Source organism: Nanorana parkeri, unplaced genomic scaffold, assembly GCF_000935625.1.
Source record: "Nanorana parkeri isolate BGI_ZX_2015 unplaced genomic scaffold, ASM93562v1 scaffold2425, whole genome shotgun sequence".
Lineage (NCBI taxonomy): Eukaryota > Metazoa > Chordata > Amphibia > Anura > Dicroglossidae > Nanorana > Nanorana parkeri.
In genome coordinates, this window is record NW_017308693.1 from 46,764 (window position 1) to 66,732 (window position 19,969).

The window sequence follows — 19,969 nt, forward strand, 5'->3', positions numbered from 1 at the left end:
ATGCAGATATTCTTTAGTCTTATAGATGGCAGTTGATGTATATTAAAACCATACAATAGAAAGGTAGAACTTCTGCCATAGAGGCTCATCCACACGCAGTGGGTCCCTTATCTCATTAAAAACCTCATCAGTTGTCAGTGATTGAAATTTCTCAGTACAGCTTGTACTTTTGACATCAATCCCTATCAATGTATTCTGTACATGCTTCAGGCAGTGTTAGGTATTGTTAACAGCACTACTGTTCATTGCTGAGGCTTGATGAAGGACCTCCTATGATCTGTAATGAAGGGCCAAAATGGACAGGTAAGTGCTGCTTTATGAGGTACGACAATTTAATTCCTGGCGTAGCACTATAGTGGTGAGTCACACAGCCATTCGCATTTGAGTGTGTTCTGACATAATATAACTTGCGCTCTCCTGGGTAGCTGACCAGTTGACTCAGTTCTTACAGAGTAGTAGAAGAAATAACATGTGTGTGCATTGCACTGTTGGCATAAAATGAGTGATAGGAATCTGGAGCAGCGGATTAACATCAAATTTTGCATGGAAATTGGCAAAAGTGCGAGTGAACTTTAGTTCTGTTACAAAAGGCTTATGGTGAACATTCCATGAAGAAATCAAGTGTTTTTGAACGGCATAGGTGGTTTAAGGAGGTGCGGTAAGATGTCCAGGAAGACTGAAACTCTGGCCTGACAAGTGGATTCTCCACCACAACAATGCTCCTGCACATAATGTGTTAAGTGTTCGCAAGTTCCTGGCCCAGAAATCCATTCCAAATCTTGACCAACCACCTTATTGCCCTGACTTAGCACCCTAGGACTTTTGGCTGTTTCCAAAATAAAAAATGCCTTAAAAGGACAAAGATTTGATCACATTCCAGACATCCAGCTCGGCGCGACAAAGATACTGTGCAGCGTTCCGGAAAACGAATTTCAGGATTGTTTCCGGGAGTGACACAGTCGTCTAGAAAAGTGCATTGCTTCACAAGGGGACTACTTTGAAGGTGACAACAGCCGCTAGCGTATAGGTAAGCAAACATTTTTTTTTTTTATAGTCCATCCCAGAAATTAAATTGCCACACCTCTTTTATATCTCTCAGCACTCAGCATCTTAGAGATCTGTGCCCCTGAGTTCCCAGACCAATTCAATCCCTGCATCCACGAGGTCTTACTCCTGTGGAATGAATTCCTGCCCATGCGACTACCTTGCATGGCTTTATGGTGGCGATGGCAGGGGAATAAAGAACCTGCAGTTATTTTGGTGCTGGAATTTTAAAGAGATATACAGTAAGAAGCAATCAGGAAATCGTTCACACCAGTGGCTATCCACACTGAAGCAGAACTTTTGGGTGAAACCTGTTGTGAACGAACCGCAAGGCATGCTTTTGCGGCTTGATAGTTCACTGGCTGTTTGTTAAAGATCTGAAACAAGAATGCAGAAAATGAAGTCAAAGTGAAGTCAAGACTCCTGATTTGCTTGTTCTTTTAGGAACAGTGATGCAGAAAGTACTGAAGTCAGAGGATGAGCATGTCAGCCAATGATCTAGCCCCCATATTTCACTCTGTACAGGTTTGCTTTAAAGAGGAACTGAACTCTGGAAGCTGTGCCCGAAAAAGGCAGGCAAAGGACAAGTTATCAGTATTGCCTGTTGTCTCCCACCATCTGATCTTTTCCCCCTTATGACTTATGATGCCTTGTTCTGTATTGCAAGGGAGCAGCCATCTTGATAGAGGCAGGATTTTGCTTCTTTATGTTAGAGTGTCCAGCAAGGAGAATAGTGACCAGCAGAGTAGTGACATCACCAAATCTCATTCCAAATCTCCTGAAACTAGCAGTCAGAGGCAGCAGTGCCTTAGATCTAACATTGCAGATACACACCTATGAGGCTAGAGGAGAGAAGTGCCTAGGCACCATCATATACCAGGAAGCGCAATCCTATTTTTTGGCAGGAACCCAGACAAAAGGTACCATTTTCAGGGTTTCATTCACTGCTTAGGAACAATTACTATCTCTCGATGTTTTCCATAACAGCAAATTTGTACTTTTTGAGTTCAGTTCCACTTCAGCAGTTGCTCAAAGATAACATATGTGTTTTATGCTTTGAAGGCAGCGCTTTCCCAAATGATAGCACTTCCCCCCACCCATCATTCCCTCCTTTCTGTCTTTTTTTCCAGGTGTCAGATGGGGAACCTTCTAAAAGTCTTGTCTTATAGCGACCTAGAACAGTGTCCCACTTTTTTCCTTGACTTTGAACGTGAGATCACTTTAATTTTTCCATGTTTTTTTCTGTTTTCATTATATTTTTCTGTTTGTTTTGTTTTATCATTGATTACATGTTCTGTTCTAAATATTCATCTCATTGATTTCAACTTCATTTAAATGGCATTCAACCTTTTAGAAATAGCATTGTTTGCAGAGAGAATAGAATGTGTCACAAATAGCGCTTCTAGGCCATATTTTATGATTCTAATATTCTATAAAATTGGTTTTACAGGTGTTGGATTAGTTGGTATAAATGAAAACAACTGACAGTGTGTAAAGTTGTCCATACATGGAGAATGATCATGAAATTGGTTTTGTGCAAACGTATGACAATCTCATTGTGTATGCAATAAAAAAAAAAAAAACAATAACAATCAAGAACCTCAAGAGACTATTTTCTGAGAAAGTAAATTGTCAAAAATTTTGGACCATTTCTCTGCTGTTTCTGCTGACACAGCAGACAATTCATCACTCCTGTTCCCTGCTTATGTCTATGCATGCATTTACAAAGCTCGGTGCTTGTGCTGGGAACATTGTGAATACTGTACATGCAGAAGCTGTTGCTTTCACTAATATACAATCCAATTATAGTTACTGATGCTCAAATTGTTAAAAAAATGGGTACTGTATGGTCAGCTTTAGCCACATTGGCCACCATTATTTTAAGGATTGTTATTTTACAATGCAAACGATGGAGAGTCTAATGGGCCTTATCTGTAACCTTTAAAGAATAAGTGCACCTTTGTGAGTTTTAAAGATTAACCGTTATGTTTCTCCTCGTTTCTGAGAGGTCAATGCCAGCAACCCGAAAAATCAGAATTTCTCTATATCACATGCTAGTACACATGTCACAAAAGAAAGAAAAACGGAGATAGAGGCTGCAATATTCATCAGAGTTATGAGATTGAAGGCTTTCCCAGATGCCCTCATACAGTATGTGAATGCTCTTTGTTCATGCCAACCAGTCTTAAACTAGCCTAGGAAGCATGCACATCTAAAAGAATTTTGGTAATACTTTTTCTTATGTATAATTCCATATGAGGAAAGCCATGTGTCTGCAGATGGTTTCAACTGGAAATTTAATAAGATTTGATCTAAACGAACCCTTGATTATCCCGCCTTCAAAGGAGAAACTGTTCATTTACACTGGCAAAGGTGTTTTAAAAGTGCACTTATTCTTTAAGCTTTTCTATGGTTATAATAACTGTATGCTCAGAATGTCCCTCAGAATAATATAGTACAGACTAACTATGTTCTATGTTTTAAAAGTGCATTTATTCTTTAAGCTTTTCCATGGTTATAACTGTATGTTTGGAATGTCCCTCAGAAAAATATAGTACAGAGCAACTAAGGTTCTATGTGTGCTATGGGTGTACTTCTATTGCTTGTGCCATGTAGTAACAACCAAGACGCAGTTGTACTATCCTCTGTGCATGTAACTGTGCATTTAAACTACGTTCTTTTTAGGTAAACAGGTGAAATTGCATCAACAACATGCAATATTTTTAACTTATTTAAATGACTCCCAATTAATATAGTGACACGCCATATACAGAGTATCTTTAATAACTTATCTGGACATGGTAAACCATATATAAACCTAGCTGTTAAATGTGAGCGTACATTGCTTCTTTACCCCAGATTCCATTTTAAAGCAAATTCCTGAATGGAATTATGGAGGGAACCATGAATCTATATACACTTACTCCTCAGATGAGCTCTACTTGATGCATTGTTTCCCTCATTACAGAGCATTGACTACAGGTCCTGACACTGCATGAGTCAATACTAGAGGCAAGACATCTGCCTAAGAGGCATAACCCCTGGCAGAGTAACAGATGGCTTGGTAGTGAAAACAATCCTGAGTAAAATTAATTTTCATAGAGATTTTATTTAGTACTGTGAACCCAGACTGACTATATCTTGGGATTCTTAATGTATGTTTGCTGCTTTTGTCAGTGTTTACACAATTGTTAAACATTTTATGGCAAATGCTTACTGCATTCAATGTTCCTCTTTCAAAAACTGCATATTTGTCTTCACACTGAATGGGTTGATATATAGTAGCTAGCTCTGTGGTCATAGGCACGTTCACTCTCTTACTATGTTTGGGCATTATAGATGCACAGCCTACGGAGGCAGAAACAATAGTGTGGAATCAAGTCAACTCTGTCCTAGAAGAGGCCCAGGGTATCCTGGCTGAGCTGCAATCATACCGGGGTGCTGGGCAGGAAATAAGACAGGTAAGCTCTGTCCTGTACTGCTGATACGTATTATTGCTTGTACACATGATCAAGTCTATTCAGTAAAGTAGGGTATACACGGGTCTGTTTTTGTTGTTCAATCTGGAGGCTGAACTGAAAAAGAAAAGAACAGATTCCTCCATCCACACTGAACAGCATGGATGGACAAATCCCCCACTGCTTCTATTGTATTGCCAGCGGCCACCATCAGAATGACCTCAGGGACCAAGTCATTCCCCTCTCCTGTGGGGCTGTAACCATCAGGGACTATTGCATCAGGATGTGACCACAGGGTTGGAAGGATTGTAGACACAGTAACCGAAGTTAGGGAAGTTTTGTAAGCAATGATGTTAAAAAATTAATTGTGGGGGTGAGAGTAAAATGTGTAGTTTTCTCTAGTAGGGTGTTTCTCTTTCCAGTAGCCCACTAGGTTGTGCTGTACTAAAAGGTTTTTAAACTGTCAAGCAAATGTAATGTCCGATGATGAGGTGGCCAGATTGTGTGGGACAAGACGATCAAGGTGGAGGTGAAGTATAAGGATGGAATCACATCATAACAGCAGTATCCCCTTCGCATGAGAGGCCAGCACTTGTAGGAGCTGAGTAAATAATCCCACTTACCCATTTGGGAGCATAATAGTTTACAACTGAGATTGGAAAATCTTAGATCAAACTTTTTAAGTATTTGCCTTCCAAATCCCTAAGTTGTCTTTTACAGGAAAATTATATAGCATGTGGAAAGGTGCCGAGAACACCCCATTGCTTCTTTTTGGTGGGAGCTGTATAGAAGTGCTGTTAAGTCAAGTATAAACATTTAGGAGAGCATTTTGGGAAAAGTGCTTCTTCTGTAGGCAATGTTTGTATGATATCATCTAAGACAGGGGTCAAAATTTTAAGTCCTGAGCTACTAGCCAGGCCTTAAGAGTTACGCGCCACCAAACCCGGAGCTCAGTGAAGAGCTCCGGCCTAAAGGAAGGGAGACAGACCAGCAGGAGCAGCTGCTCCCACTAGTCAGGTACGCGGTCTGCGACCGCAAGCCTGACAGGAATTTCCACTCGCCAAATGCGAGCAGGCGAGTGGAAATTTTGAGCCCTGATCTAAGATATCAAAAGGCTTTTACCCTTTGGTTGGTTGAGGCCTTGAGTGTTCAAAGAAATAAGTGGGAGAGACATTGGAAGTAATCTTGTGGATGAAAACAAACATTTTAAGGGACCTTTTTAGACCAAAATTTCCAACCCCCTAACCCCACAAGAGCAGGGGACCACAAAGGATGGGGGGAGGGGGGCGATTAAAAAAAAAAAAAAATTGAGAGGGAGAGCAATATACTGTATAAGAGAATAGGGATTTGCAAAAAGGGAAAATAAGGAGGGAGTGGAATGGCAGGAAGAATCCCTGGGCTGGAAGGTAGGGAAGATGTGAGAGGAGTGGTTACAGTGATGACAGAGAGAGTAGTAGGGTATGGTGACTTTGCATTGAATCACTGCCTTGTCAAACACCTCTCAGGTAACGGAGTAATTCCCACTGTCTCGGGAGGCTTGTTGGGGGTAAGCAGACTGGGAAAGTGGCAGCAATAAACAACTCTGATGCACAATGGAACAAGGGGTACATAGACATGAATTTATATATTTCTCACTGTATTTTTGACTTTTTTCATAGATTTGTCTTTGTTTATATCTCATACTACAAAATGAGAGAGCAATGAGCTATGCCAGATCAAAATCCACACTACATTCATCATGTAGGGTAACACTCTTCTCCAGTGTGTATGAAGAAATAACCTTTCACAGAAAACATATAATGGCTGGTTATTGAAAATTGAAGCACTTACTCATACCACTCAAATTCTTACATTCACTGGATAAACAAAAGAAGGAATCCATCTGATTGTTTTAAGCAACAGCTACACCTTTGCTCATTTCCGTTTTCTGAGATTTTCATAAATTTTCCCAATATTTATTTAATAATTCTAATATTGTACTTTACTGCTGAAAATAGATATTCTTATACCTGCTGTTTGTCAGATCTGCCCACTGGCATTTGGCTTTGGCTTGTGCGTGTTTATCAAACCACCATCTTTGCCCACATAAACAAAGTATTGTGCAAAGTCAGTCCTGATGACCTATAAAGTTAACTTCTGCTTCTTTTCTGTGTGTGTTTGTGGTCCACCTCTGTACACTTTGTAAAACATACACTTTTATTGAAATCTTATCTTATTTTTGCAAAGGTAAGAGAGGGTAAATAATACGTCTGACTTAAGCCGATTACTCATTTTTCCTTGGTTTCTGGCAGGCTTGACTGGATTACTTGGTTGCTTGTTGAACCTCTCAGGTACCTAAGGAGGCAATCTACTACCAGAGATTCCAGATGTTGTCACCCAATATTTTCATATATTTTTGTGGAGGGACGAGAGTCAACACTTGTTAAATTAGTACTCAATGCAAAAAAGTGAAATGTTCCCTTATGGGAGAGAGGATGGCAAAGCAACAATTTCAGGGCAGTCTGTCTTAATTTGTTTTATAAGCTGGCAATAGCTTAGCATTGAGATTTTGCATACTTTTAAAGGGTGCAGTGTCTAAAAAAAAAAAGGTTGAGAAATACTGGTTTAGAGAGCCTATGCCACTTTTTTTTATTCACATGTCATTTTTATTATAATAAAAGAGTCAAAAAATGACAGTCAGATGGCAAAGTCAAATGATCAGTAAAACAGGACACAAAGAAATGGCAAGAAGGGTAAAAACAATCCAAAAGGGAGGGGGTTGTTAGGGAGATGTCCAATTATTGAGAGTAGCAATATGTGCAAACTATTAAGATGGCATAAGGGATGTGCTACATGTAGTGATCCTAAAAAGTTGTCAATGCGCCTTTAGGCAATGGGGGGACAAGAAGTTGGAAAGGTACTAGGTGGCTACTTTACCCTGAGTGTAGACTGCCGTAGGACACGGCCAGTGGCATATGGTGAGCTGACAATGAGGGAGGCTATAGAAAAAGAGGACAGGAAGGAGAAGGGAAGAAAAGAGACAAGAAAGGGAGTAGGTTAAAGTGAATGCTAAAGGGGTTGGAAGAGGGAGGAGAGAATAGAAAGAGTAAAGGGGAGCAGAAGAACGACAGGTAGTAGAAAAAAGGAAGAAGAGAGAAGGGAAAGGGCCCCCGTCTGAACATTCTGTAGAGAGAGATGAAGGCAAAGAAATTCTGGAAAAGAATGAAGAGTAGGGAGTAAGGGAAGGAAAGGCTAGGGGTGAGGGGATGGGGGATGAGAAGAGGAAGCGGGGATGAGTCAAAGAGGAGAATTAAAACAGACTATTTATTGGATGAGGGCAGCATAGGTGGCCATGTCTTTAAACAAATGCCATACCGTCCAGATCTTTAGATAACAAGGCATATCATTCTTGCAGGAGAATATAAGCTCCTCCATGTTTGCCACCGTTTCCACTTGAGAGAGCCATTCCCTAACTGACGGTGGTTGGGGTGACTTCCGATGTGGTGATGCGGTGGGAAGCATCGAAATGGTACAATAGGAAGGATGCCGGAGAGAACTCGAGGGAGATACCAGTTATGGTTCTCAGGATAGTATGCACTTCCGTCCAGAAGGGGGAGATGAGTGGGCATGACCACCATATGTGGAGGAGCGTACCCGCATCCTGAAACCAGTGCCTACATGTATCGGGAACATTTGGAAAGACACGGTGGAGCACAACTGGAGTTTTGTCTCACCGTGAGTGAAGTTTGTAATTGGTTTCTTGAATTTGGACATTTAGGGAACTGGTCAACATCTTTTCCAGTCCTGTGGGAGGATAGCGATATTCAGATCCTGTTCCCACACTCGAGTGGAGGGTGTGGGTGGAAGGGGAGGGGAATCGTTCAGTAAGGAGTAGAGAGTAGAAATCGAGTGTTCAACTCTGTGGGAGGAAGTACACAGTTTCTCGAAAGGGGTTAAAGGCTCTGCCCCTTTTTAAAGAATGCTCAAAGCTGAAGTAACTGAACAAACTTAAGCAGCTTTCAGTATCCTCTGCTTTGACAAAATGCGGGGCCATTCAAACAAAGCTCAGACGCTTCCAGGTAATATTGGATCTGACTGCTAAGCTCTGCCCCCTAACATTCCTATTGGCTCATCCCTGTGATGAACTGCCTTACTGACCAATAAGAATGTGTGTGAGGGGGAGTGGGCAAACTTTGGCAATATCAGGAAGTCTCGAATCTTTGCCTGATCAGAGCAGCCCAGCACTTAGTAAAAGCAGGGCACACTAAATGCTGTACTCTGAATGCCTGCACTTTATACAGTACCTGTCAGCAGATTTTAGTATTTTTAAGGTGACAGAGTCTCTTTATTCTACCAAGGTCCGAACATAATATTACCTTAAGGTTATTGAAGGTCCACTAGTAACACTAGTAAAAGTTGATAGTTTTGAGCTATGTGGTAGTTTCTATTTTATTTCTTTATGTTTATACTAAACATCTTTGTGACTCTGGTAGTTATAGACCACATATAAGGGCCAAGCCAACTAACAGTCTCACCAGCACTAATTAAAGCTAATGCAAACCCTGCATGTTAAATAGATTTAAAAGAATACATTAAAGTTAATGTATCGCTGTATTTTCAATGCCAGCATAACGGAAGCCATAACAAATTAACATTTAAAACAACAGCAAAGTGGGCAAGGGAATGTTTGGATGACATAAAAAGGAATAGTTTAAGGGTGCTGTTTGTGTGGTGGAGCTTTGTTCAACCTCTGACATGGGGAGTCACTTAGCAAGAAAGAAGATTTGCTACTTACAGTACAGGTGTAATTTTACCTAAATCTTTGCTATCCCACCCCTTCCAAGCTACACTAAAACCCTACCTTACTTGCTCTAAATGTGTACCTATATATTAATACTAGAGATCCTGGGTATACAGCTCCATTCTAGTCCACTCTGCAGCTAAGAGGTAAGTAAGCACCTGGGTAGGAGTGTTTAGTGCAGTTTAGCCTAGAGGGATGGAGATGGTGGGTTATGAGAAAGCCCTGTTTTTAGAAGCTCCATTGTGGCTGCACCAAACAAATGTTTTATATTTTCAGACATTTTACATACAGATGTAGATATGTAAAAATACAGTAACTATTTCGCTGTGTTTTATTCAGGCAATCCAGAACCCATTGGATTTACATCTACAGGAAGAGGCATGGCGCTCTGTGTGTCCTCTAGTAGCTAAACTTAAACGCTTCTATGAATTTTCTCTACGACTTGGTAATTTTCACATATGATGCTTTTTATACTCTTTACAATTTCATGCCTATTCATTTATTGTAGTGTGACTACTAAGCCTGGCACTCCAAGTCATTGCTTTGCAATTACAAAGGATTATGTACTTTCTGCTAAATTATATCACTGTATTATCAACATATCCGTAAAACTTGCATAAAATGACAAATATATTAGCCGGATTTCTGTGGTTTGGTAACTCTCTCTACTGGCAACATTTGTTTTCCATAGAAAATGCACTGCATAGCCTGCTGGAAGCACTTACTTCACCTCCATATGCTCCAACACAGCACCTGGAGAGAGAGCAGGCTCTGGCCAAACAGTTTGCGGAGATCCTGCATTTTACCCTCAGCTTTGATGAGCTCAAGGTATGAAATCACGGGCAGGAATCACCTATTGTGCAATGTGCCCAGAAATGTGTTTTTGTTAAAGCATTGTACACATATAGAAATTTAGAATTTATAAATATCCCATTATTCTTTTACTCTTTCTGAGGGACCAATAGGCTTCAAGAGTAAGGGAAAGTCAAATCTATGGTGCTGTGTATGACCACTTCTAAGCAAGTCACTGCATGCCAAATAATAACATACATATATAACATACACTGGGTTATTCACAAAAGGGTGAAGAGTTTGGAGAAGGCCGGAGAAGTGAACAATCTAGGACAACATAGCTGATTTGGAAAAATTCTCCAATTCAGATGAATAACCCTGTGTATGTTAAAGATGGCATCCGTTCTCGTGTGCAGGGTAAAAGTGGAATGTTAGCAAATAATGCCTTGTTCTTGATCACAACCTGATTTAGCATGTACAATCTCCACACCTGGGGGGAATCCTCCTGGAGCACACTAGATTTCAGCATTCTGTATATTTCTTTAAATTGCACATACTATAAGGAATGTATTTGATCATGTGTCCATTGGTCTGTCATCAAAAGTTATTTGTGCCTACATGCTAATTCATGAAGGCTTGTTAACAGGTATGGTAATGAGAAAACAAAATGTGCAGTACATCTTGTTGTATTGACATGCAAATTTCCCTCATCTCTACATCTTGGAAACTAATTGCTCTGTAGTCCAAGATAAGAACTGGGGAGGCTAATTAAGCTCCTTGTGATCACACAGGAAGTCAGCACTGGCCACAGGACAGCACTAACATTCTGATATGATCAACAGTTTTCTTTCACACTTATCTAACAGATATAATGCTTTCAATAGTATATTTAGAAGACCAAAAGAGCAAATAAGAGAAGTTTATTGTTAAGCTTTATGTACACTTTAAGCTACAGTTTAGATATTTCAAGAAGGGTAATGGAATGATAAGGACAGGTATCCAGTTATGGTAACCACTTAAGTAAAAACTGGGATGAGCAGAGAACATTTTAAATATAGTTGATGGATAAGTCAGTATGCCGTTTTGTTTAACAGATAACAATGAACTTTATCTGTTTCCTTCAGATGACAAATCCAGCAATACAAAATGACTTTAGCTATTACAGGCGGACTGTGAGTCGCAACCGACTAAATAACTTCCAGGTAAGGTCTGAGACATGATTCTGCTGCAGAATGTCTTCAGCGCAGTTAGATTCCTTGTATCAAGCCTGCATTCTTTCTTTATACCTAGGTGGATGCTGAGTGTGATGTAAACAATGAGATGGCCAATCGCATGTCTTTGTTCTATGCGGATGCTACACCTATGCTGAAAACGCTGAGCAATGCAACTACCAAGTTTGTCTCTGAGGTGAGAGTAAGAGATAAAACAAGAGAAATAACATCACTGCAAAACACTGTATACATTTCCCTGTATATAGAGTAGTACAACAAATATAGCAGGCTATTGATTTGCATGCATCCGGTTTAGATAAAGCACTAGAAGGTGTGTGTTGCTCTTAATACATATATTAATATGGTGTTTCTACACCTCTGCAGAACAAATCTTTGCCGATTGAGGACACAACAGACTGTTTGAGTACTATGGCATGTGTATGCAGAGTTATGCTTGAGAATCCGTAAGTATACTAAAGCCACATGAAGCCAACCCACGCTTGCACCGTCTGCCATGTTGGGTTTTTTTTTTTACTTATGTACTTAAATTAGGTTAACATTTGACCATTTTGCGAGCTGTGCTATGCTTGTTTGACATTGCTGCATTTCTGTTTTATCATATTTCTTTCTTTTATTAATTCTTATGTAGTTCGCTAATATATTTTCAGGGATGTTCAGATCACATGCTATTAATATGTGATTTGCTAACACGTTGTATAATATACTCAGATCACGTGCTATTAAACAATGCTGCGTGCAACAACAAAATACACACATTGTAATTAGTTGCTCCTGAAAGCTGCAACAAGCTACAGTGTATCTATTTTTGCTTACATCTTAAGGGCCTATGTTAACGGGCTTTGGGTCAATGGCATTAGTTTGACATTGGTGTGAGACCCTTCTGAGATCATTCAGATTTCATTCACAAGTGATTTTGATCTACAGTTGACATTCTTCTGACCTGCGTTTGACCTGCTTCAAGCAGGATTTGCATTCCTCTACACTTGTATGGTAATGTAAAACCTGCTTAAAGCAAACAAAAGCCCAACAACACAGGCCCTTACTGATAGTGTAACTCTTGTTGTAGCTGAGTAGTGATGACTGCAGCTCTGTTAAACTAGCCACATATGTTACAACCTAATGGCACAATCTCTGCAGTATCACTTTTAGATTTACCAAAATTACGTAAGCACCCAATCTAGTCATGAAGACCATTGTACTACATAGTTGTTGGTAACTGTAAAGCAGATTGTACATTCAGATTGTAAGGTGTATGGTTACAGGGATCAGGACCAATGTTTTCAGTGTGATAGGAGGTCCTGGCAGCTATACCCGTGGGTGTGTGCCCAACGAGGAAGAACTTTAGGACACCTAGACCTTAAACGGCTTTATATATGAACTAATTTAACCCCTACCATTTTTCCATCTGTATATAAACGTTCTCCTAGCAAGTGCCTAGTGCTGGGAAAACATTTATAAATGTTTAATGTATGCAGCTGCATCACCCTCTGGATATGGCTCTGATCTCCATAGGGGGGAGTGCAGACTGCAGTGAGAGGCCTGGAGGTTGTGTGGTTACCGATCATATCATAGCCATGATTAACCTTTGCACTGCTGCTGTTGAAGCTGTTTTACAGCAATGCTATAGAATGATGAAAACAAAGAGCGGCCATTTGTTTTCTTTTAATCATGCCCATGCATTATTCACACTAGAGGTGTTCTGGGCGGCTTTGCAGACACCTAATTACTTCTACATGTAAATGGGTGGCCATGTGGGAAGATAATGGGCGTCCATTAGTCTCCACCCCACCGCACCTCCTCCTGAGCCATAGACCACAGAGGGGAGGGATGTTCAGGTTGGTCAGGATCAAAAATAAAATACAAAAACATTTAGTAATAATAATTAAGACCCCTTCCTACACAGACCCAGACATACATGGTCAGGCTGCATGTACAGTAAACTCCCCATTATCCGGCATTCAAGCAACCGGCAAAAGAAAAAATTGGATGATATAATATGTTTTCGATTTTTTTTTTTGCCGGTGGCTTGATGCACATTAAATTGTTGGTTGCTTGGTGCACATTAAAAAAAATTCCATAGCAACTACATTTTTTTGCACCATCTCTAAATTAATTTGAGTTCAGTGGGAGGGGCTTCAATAGTCAACACAGTCTCATCATTTTTTATTTAACAAGCTTGCACTGGCCCTACTCTACATTAATTTGGTCTCAAGTTGGTTGGGGAATTCCAGCCACTGTACTGGAAAATTGCTAATATCTAGAAATCTAGACTATATGCACTTGTATTTATATTTTGATAGCATATAGTGCTGAGATATATATCAAAACCAACACATACAGTATGTGGGGGTCCTGTACTCAGGGTACATCGGAGAAATAATTAAATGAAAGTTTTTGGAATAGTATTAATTTTAGAAAATATGTTTCTTATTAAACAAATACATTTTTTTTATACTTTTGTCTGTTATATTAGCTTATAATAAAAATATGAGCTGGTTATTTATTAAAACTGTGTAGTGATTAAAAGTCTTATATATCCTTAACTACCTTCCGGCCGGCTGTTTTGTATACACGGCCGGCCGGGAGCTTCTTGGATGTAACTGGGCGTGTATTCACGTCCTGTTAGTCCCGCCCACTCGTGCGCGCCGCGCGCGAGCGGGAAAGACACATAATTTGAAAACCGGCAGCGATGCCTGTTAACATACAAGCCATCCGCCGGCTATAGAGCCGGCGGATGGCTTGTATGGGGTCCCGGTATGTGCGTCCCCCCCCTCTGCGGCTCCCCCCCGTCACGCTGATTTCGGGCTCCGCTGTGCACGGTGCGAGCCCGGGACCAGCATAGTGGCTCTCTGACAGGGGATTAGAGGGAGGTTCGTTCCACGCTCCGGTCCCCTCTCCGCTGTCAGAATGCGGAAGTGGTGTATATTACATCATTTCCGCATTCTCGTGTCACTCTCCAGCTTCAGATGCTGGAGAGAAGCTGATGAAGCAGATCTCTGCTTTATCAGCTTCTTCAGGGGGGTCCTAGGTGACATTAGGGGTCTTGGAGACCCCTGATGTCTCCATAAAGAGGACCTGTCACTTCTTTTGCTATCACATATAGGGGTTTCTTAGCCCCCTCTGTGATAGCAATAAAGTTAAGTGGGGAAAAAAAAATAGGAAAAAAATGTAGTTTCCCCCCCCAAAAAAAAGTCCCCACCCCTACATACACACACGTAAACATGCGCCAGGTGCGCATACCTGCGAAAACGACAATTGCATCCTTTACCCGACGTGACCTCGTCTTTTATATTTTACCAAAAAAGTGGGTAAAAAAAAACGTTTTTTTTCAAAATTTTCGTTAATTTCTCCTGAATATAGTAAAAAATAAAACCCGTAGTGGTGATTAAATATCACCAAAAGAAAGCTCTATCTGTCCCCCAAAAATGGTATAAAATTCATTTCAGTACAGCGTTGCATGACGGAATAAATGTCAGTCAAAGTACCGGAGCGCTGAACACTGAAAAATGGCCTGGCCAGGAAGGGGGTCTAAACACCTGGTCTTCAAGCGGTTAAAGAACCATGTAAAAATGATTTGAGTTGTTATTATTATTACCCAATGCATAATAAAATGGCTGAATGTGGCCTGTGCCTCCAGGCTTAAAGGCCCTTTGGTGATTTATTTCCACTTATTTTACTCACATTTCCTGCACATAATGTTGTTAATTTGTGTTATATGCTTCCTTTCCCCAGTGGTTACCGTAGCCGTTTCACCAGTAATGAGACTTTGCTGTTCTGTATGCGAGTCATGGTTGGTGTAATCATCTTGTATGACCATGTACATCCTGTTGGAGCATTTGCAAAAACCTCTAAAATTGATGTGAGTATTTGAGCGCAAAACTGTGATATCACGATCTGTGATGTAAAAGTGTCACAGTACAGCAAAGTAGTGGTATGTTTTATAATGCAGAATGGTAATTTAGAGTCATAACATAAAAACAGAGTTGTAAAAACTCTATGATGAAACCTAGGATTAGGTGAAACGCGTTGGAGGAGCGGACCTGAGGAGGGAATTTGTGTAGTTGTGTGATTTTGAATAAAGTTTCCAGCGACATATGGAGTACTATGACTGAGCTCACCTTCTAAGGTGCTAGCTGTCCAGCTGTTATACTGATCTTCTGACTTCAGAACTTCAAGTCACTGCCTGGGATCTGAATACTTTTTTTTTTTAACCACTGGCTTAGTAAATATTAAAGCTAAACTCCGTGATTAGAAAATGTTGAAATACAAGAGGCACATATATTCCTACTTTAATTTTAGGGGCTGCTTTATTAATCATATAATTGTGAATAGTTGGGCATCATCTAGTGGTGGTAGTGCAGTGCAATCGGCATTCATCCAGCTATACGCTGGCAGGAAGATTAATGAATCAGTTCCTTAATGTGTTTTGTGTATTTCTTCCAGATCAGTGCAGTAGTCCAGTGTAAAACTCCTCTGTGTAGGAGTTTCCTTTAATAAAGACCGGTTACTGCTGCTGTCTCTCCTTGGGCAGAGGGACTGGTCTTTTATCTGCCCACTCCTGTAGTTTTATGCAGGCAGTCTGTAGTGAGTGGAGCCTACTGAGTCTCTCCCATAGCTCTGCTCTTTGCACAGGATATGTACAGCACAGTGATGTCACTGTTACTAGTAGATGGTTCTAACTGGGTTTGCAAAAGCATTTGGTGCACACAAAGTGGGTTAATATCCCATGTGGCTATTGAGGAATATATGTAAATTGTTGTGTCTGGAGTTCCGCTTTAATGCTACTGGGTCATCATAGATACCAGCAGTCAACTAGCGGTTTCAGATGGAGGTCAGCAGCAGTGGCAGATACTGTCCTTCTCCTATAGAAAATGTATGCAGCAGATAGTAACTTTAAACATATTTTTTAATTATTTCTCAGCTCCCCAAAGGCCCTCTATATATTAACTAACGGTAATGGCAATGGTAGTTCTCCTTTAAATAGTTGCAGTCAGGACCAAAAAAATGGGAACTACGATTTGGGACTTGTTTTTATAGGTGAAAAATCCAGTGCTACCATCTTAATCCTGTCTACACTGTAAGTCACTAAACTGGAAGAAACGGAAAAGGGGAGTTTAGATTTTTCATACTTTATTGGCTGCACGCTTGTTTCAATGATTCATTAGGTAAAGCCAGGATCAGACTAACAGCCCTGAAGACAGAACCTTTAAAAAAATAAAGTCAACTGTGGCTGCCCTCTTATTTCTTCAGTTACACATTCATTTTAAGTACAATCACAATAAATGCCAAAACTTTACAAAGCGAAGAAATGACTTCATTGTAATTAAAAAGTCAACACTATTGAAAATCTGTTGCATGTGCAAATAACACACACACGTACCGTATTAAAGAGGATACTGACTTCTATACAGTTATCTATATATAGTGCATGAGTGCTGCCTTTGTTTGCAGATGAAAGGCTGCATCAAGGTGCTGAAAGACCAACCATCAACAAGCACAGAAGGGCTTCTCAATGCTCTCAGGTACTGTATGTTTAAATAGTGCCAGCACAGATGGGTTAGTAAAGGTACTTTCAGTAATATAATCTCTTCTCTTCTTTCAGATATACAACCCGTCACCTGAACGATGACACCACATCCAAGCAGATCAGAGCTCTTCTCCAGTGAGCCATTGTATGTGTGTCCCTTGCACTACCACTGCTTGAAACAAAAGATGGGTCTGTGTCTAAATATGTGGCTACCATAGGTCTTCATCTAGGCAACCCTCTGCTGTGCAGAGAGACTGTGTACATCACTGGTCTTGCACCACTGCCTTATCGTGCTCTGCATTATTTTGCTGCAGAGCATTGGCAAGTCATCCCTGTCCTGACAGGCCTCTTTTTCTTGTTGCTGTAATCAGCGTGGTGCATATAATTTCTGTCTCTCTCTCTCTTTTTTTTAAAGTACTGATTTTACATTGTTTTTCACCTTCATAATTTTGCTGTGTGCATAGTTTACTTGTATGTGAATGGCCAGCAAGCAATGTTGGTATGGCCATTATAAAAAAGCCAGGGCTCAAAGTAATATATAGGCTGCCAGTGCTGACCTCTTCTAGAAATGCTTGATATGCAGCGGTCATGCTGATCCAATGGCTTCAATACTTTCTGAATCAGAGTACTGAAACCAGAGGAGTTTAGCCATGGCAACCTACATATGTCTCACATTTTGGGTTGTCTTTCAAAATTACCAGGAGGATCCCTTTTTGAGATCAGAAGTCCCTATAACATTTTTGACACTTGTAACGTTGGCTACGCAGGGTACCAGATTGCCTCACTATGCAGGGATTTCAAAGCAATATCAAAACAAATTGAGGGTACTCATAGACTTGAAATTGGACATGAGTTCTCTCTGATACACTCTGCCAATCTCCTTAGACTATGTGCCCTGAAGGAGGTTAGATTGTGCTTTCATGTCCAACCAGTTTGTCTGTGGTCAGCTTAACAATCAATTCAAGGACGCAAAATCTTTACCCTTGCAGTGGGTCCCCCTCCCCGCTGCAAGAGTTAACTGCTCATTTTGCCTAGGGGATGATGGATAAGGTGATATTCTTACCTTAGTCATTGCTACCTCGGGAGCCTGCGCTCTTCTCTGATGTCCAACATCCTGGGTTTTCGGTGGGTCCCCAGCATCCTCCTGTACAATGCAGGACTGCTAATCCTTCATTGAATGGAAAGTTGTCAAAGAGCTGAGAGTGGTCGGGCAGTGAAGGGAAGAGGTAAATATGCATCATCATCTAGGCATAACAAACAGTATTCCTTGCAGTGGGTCCCTCTCATCTTCCTTTTTGTCCCCAGAATTCAGCTTTAAAAGTAGTCAATTCTTACCAACTGTTTTTTCTTAAAAGCTTATAGGGTTAAAAGCTTAGTTAGGCTTTTATTGCTGCCGGACAGGAAAAATATTGCTTTTTGTTCTGGGGACAACTGTCACTGGGGCAGAAAGTCATGGGAAAATAACAGGGGGTTTCTGTAAGTAGGAACACTGCTACAAGGGACAACGGTGAGAGTTCTCTTATTTCAGGGAGGTTTCCTCTAACTTCCAGAAATGTCTCCAGAACAAGAAAACAACAGCAGCAAGTTTCACCGATATGAAGATTATTGTTGATGTACACAGTCTCGTAATGTCAAATTAGCCTCCGTATTCCTTCATTAGGGCAGAGTTCTGTGTTTTATCTTTACTATTCCATTCAAAGTTATACTTCCTGTATCTGATCTGTCACTGTATACTGCACATCACCACTGTCAAGTTGGTGTAATACAAATGCCACAAACTACTCAACAGTCAAAACAGCAGACTTTCGATAGCTGGACAAACTTCCTCTAACAGCGCTGTATGAAGAGTCATATATAAATACTTAAAAGCACACCGTTTCCAGTGCTAATGGTGCAATATTGGATACACAGGCGGGTGACAAAGATTGTGTTCAAACCTGGAGCAATTCAACCAAAAAACTAAAATATTGCACAAACATCTATCACCAGGTTGTAAAGTAAATAATGTCAGTCCCTCAGCCTGGTATTTCATATGTATGTGTGGACACTGTATATACAAATGTCATACAATGTAGTGTACTTGTGTCAGAAATGTTACATTGATATCAGTGCTAACGATATATGCGTATGGACTCATGAGACCTTTTATCATCAACTGTCTCTGCAGTGATTCCTCTGATAAATCTGTCTCAATAAAACAATAAACTCTGTTCTGGTTAGTTCCTGTCTGATTGAATTACTTTTAAAACAAGTCATGAAGAGAAAGACCAGCAGGAGGCAGAAAGCAACCTATATAATGTGAAACGGCTTCCGTTTTTCAGTATATAGACTTGTGTTCAGTGAAATGATGTCAGACCATGCTATGTGGGGGAATACATAATCTAAAATACCTAATTTTTAGGTATGTGTGAAGCCCGCCACACATTACAATAAAATGATACAAGCTTCTTTAGATTTACCAACAACTATGTAGCGCAAGGGCCTGCCTGATTGGATATACGTAAATTAATTAGTATAGGAATATTTCCATACTAGTTTTGGTAAATCTAAATTTTGTACCGCCAAATTTTCCCATGTATGGTGAGCTTAAAGTGGACCTTTACACTAAAATATTAAATTCTACCAACGTATCCCTCTATGTATAATAACATAGACATGTCAGGTGTAAAATGCTGTGATTCTGAAATACTTAGACTTACAGAGCATTCACTTCCTGCTTTGACAGGGCAAAATGACTTCAGTTTGCCAAAGCAATGCACACTGGGATTGCCTTGTCATCAGCAGAGCATTGCTGGGAAATCTCATCTGTCTTCTCATGAGATCTCAGGGAAAGGCATTTTCCTCCCCTAAGATGATGTGCACGGTCACATGTCCTTGTCACATGTCTGGTCACATGGTGCCATAAATCCAGGGAAGTAATAGGAGAGCTAATAATCTGCCCTTAGTAAACATGGCCACTGTGAGAAGACTGGGGAAGAAAAGAGAAATAAAGTATGCAAAGAATACAAAGTCTCCAATTATCTAGAAGTATGTGTTTGTAGATTGTCATTACTAAACATTTCTAAAGGTGTGTTTGTTGTTATTTTAAAGATATGGGTAAAGGTCCGCTTTAAAAGCAATCAGCTTAACATACATA

The 19,969-nt window shown here is 40.3% G+C and overlaps 1 protein-coding gene across 3 annotated transcripts in view; it reads left to right on the forward strand.

Annotated features, from left to right (window-relative positions):
* LOC108801659 (protein FAM49A-like) overlaps positions 1 to 17,012 on the forward strand; it is a 43,462-nt gene extending 26,450 nt beyond the window's left edge. For 2 of the 3 annotated variants that reach the window (XM_018573562.1, XM_018573561.1), the window contains exons 3-11: positions 4,384 to 4,505; positions 9,622 to 9,727; positions 9,974 to 10,110; positions 11,199 to 11,276; positions 11,365 to 11,481; positions 11,670 to 11,749; positions 15,039 to 15,165; positions 16,758 to 16,828; positions 16,909 to 17,012. In XM_018573562.1, the coding sequence (XP_018429064.1) occupies positions 4,384 to 4,505; positions 9,622 to 9,727; positions 9,974 to 10,110; positions 11,199 to 11,276; positions 11,365 to 11,481; positions 11,670 to 11,749; positions 15,039 to 15,165; positions 16,758 to 16,828; positions 16,909 to 16,972 (902 nt within the window). In that variant the 3' untranslated portion in view covers positions 16,973 to 17,012. Of the gene's footprint in view, positions 1 to 2,174; positions 2,255 to 4,383; positions 4,506 to 9,621; positions 9,728 to 9,973; positions 10,111 to 11,198; positions 11,277 to 11,364; positions 11,482 to 11,669; positions 11,750 to 15,038; positions 15,166 to 16,757; positions 16,829 to 16,908 lie in introns of all 3 variants that reach the window. The other variant, XM_018573560.1, reaches the window with a different exon arrangement.
* Positions 17,013 to 19,969: the final 2,957 nt, after the last annotated feature.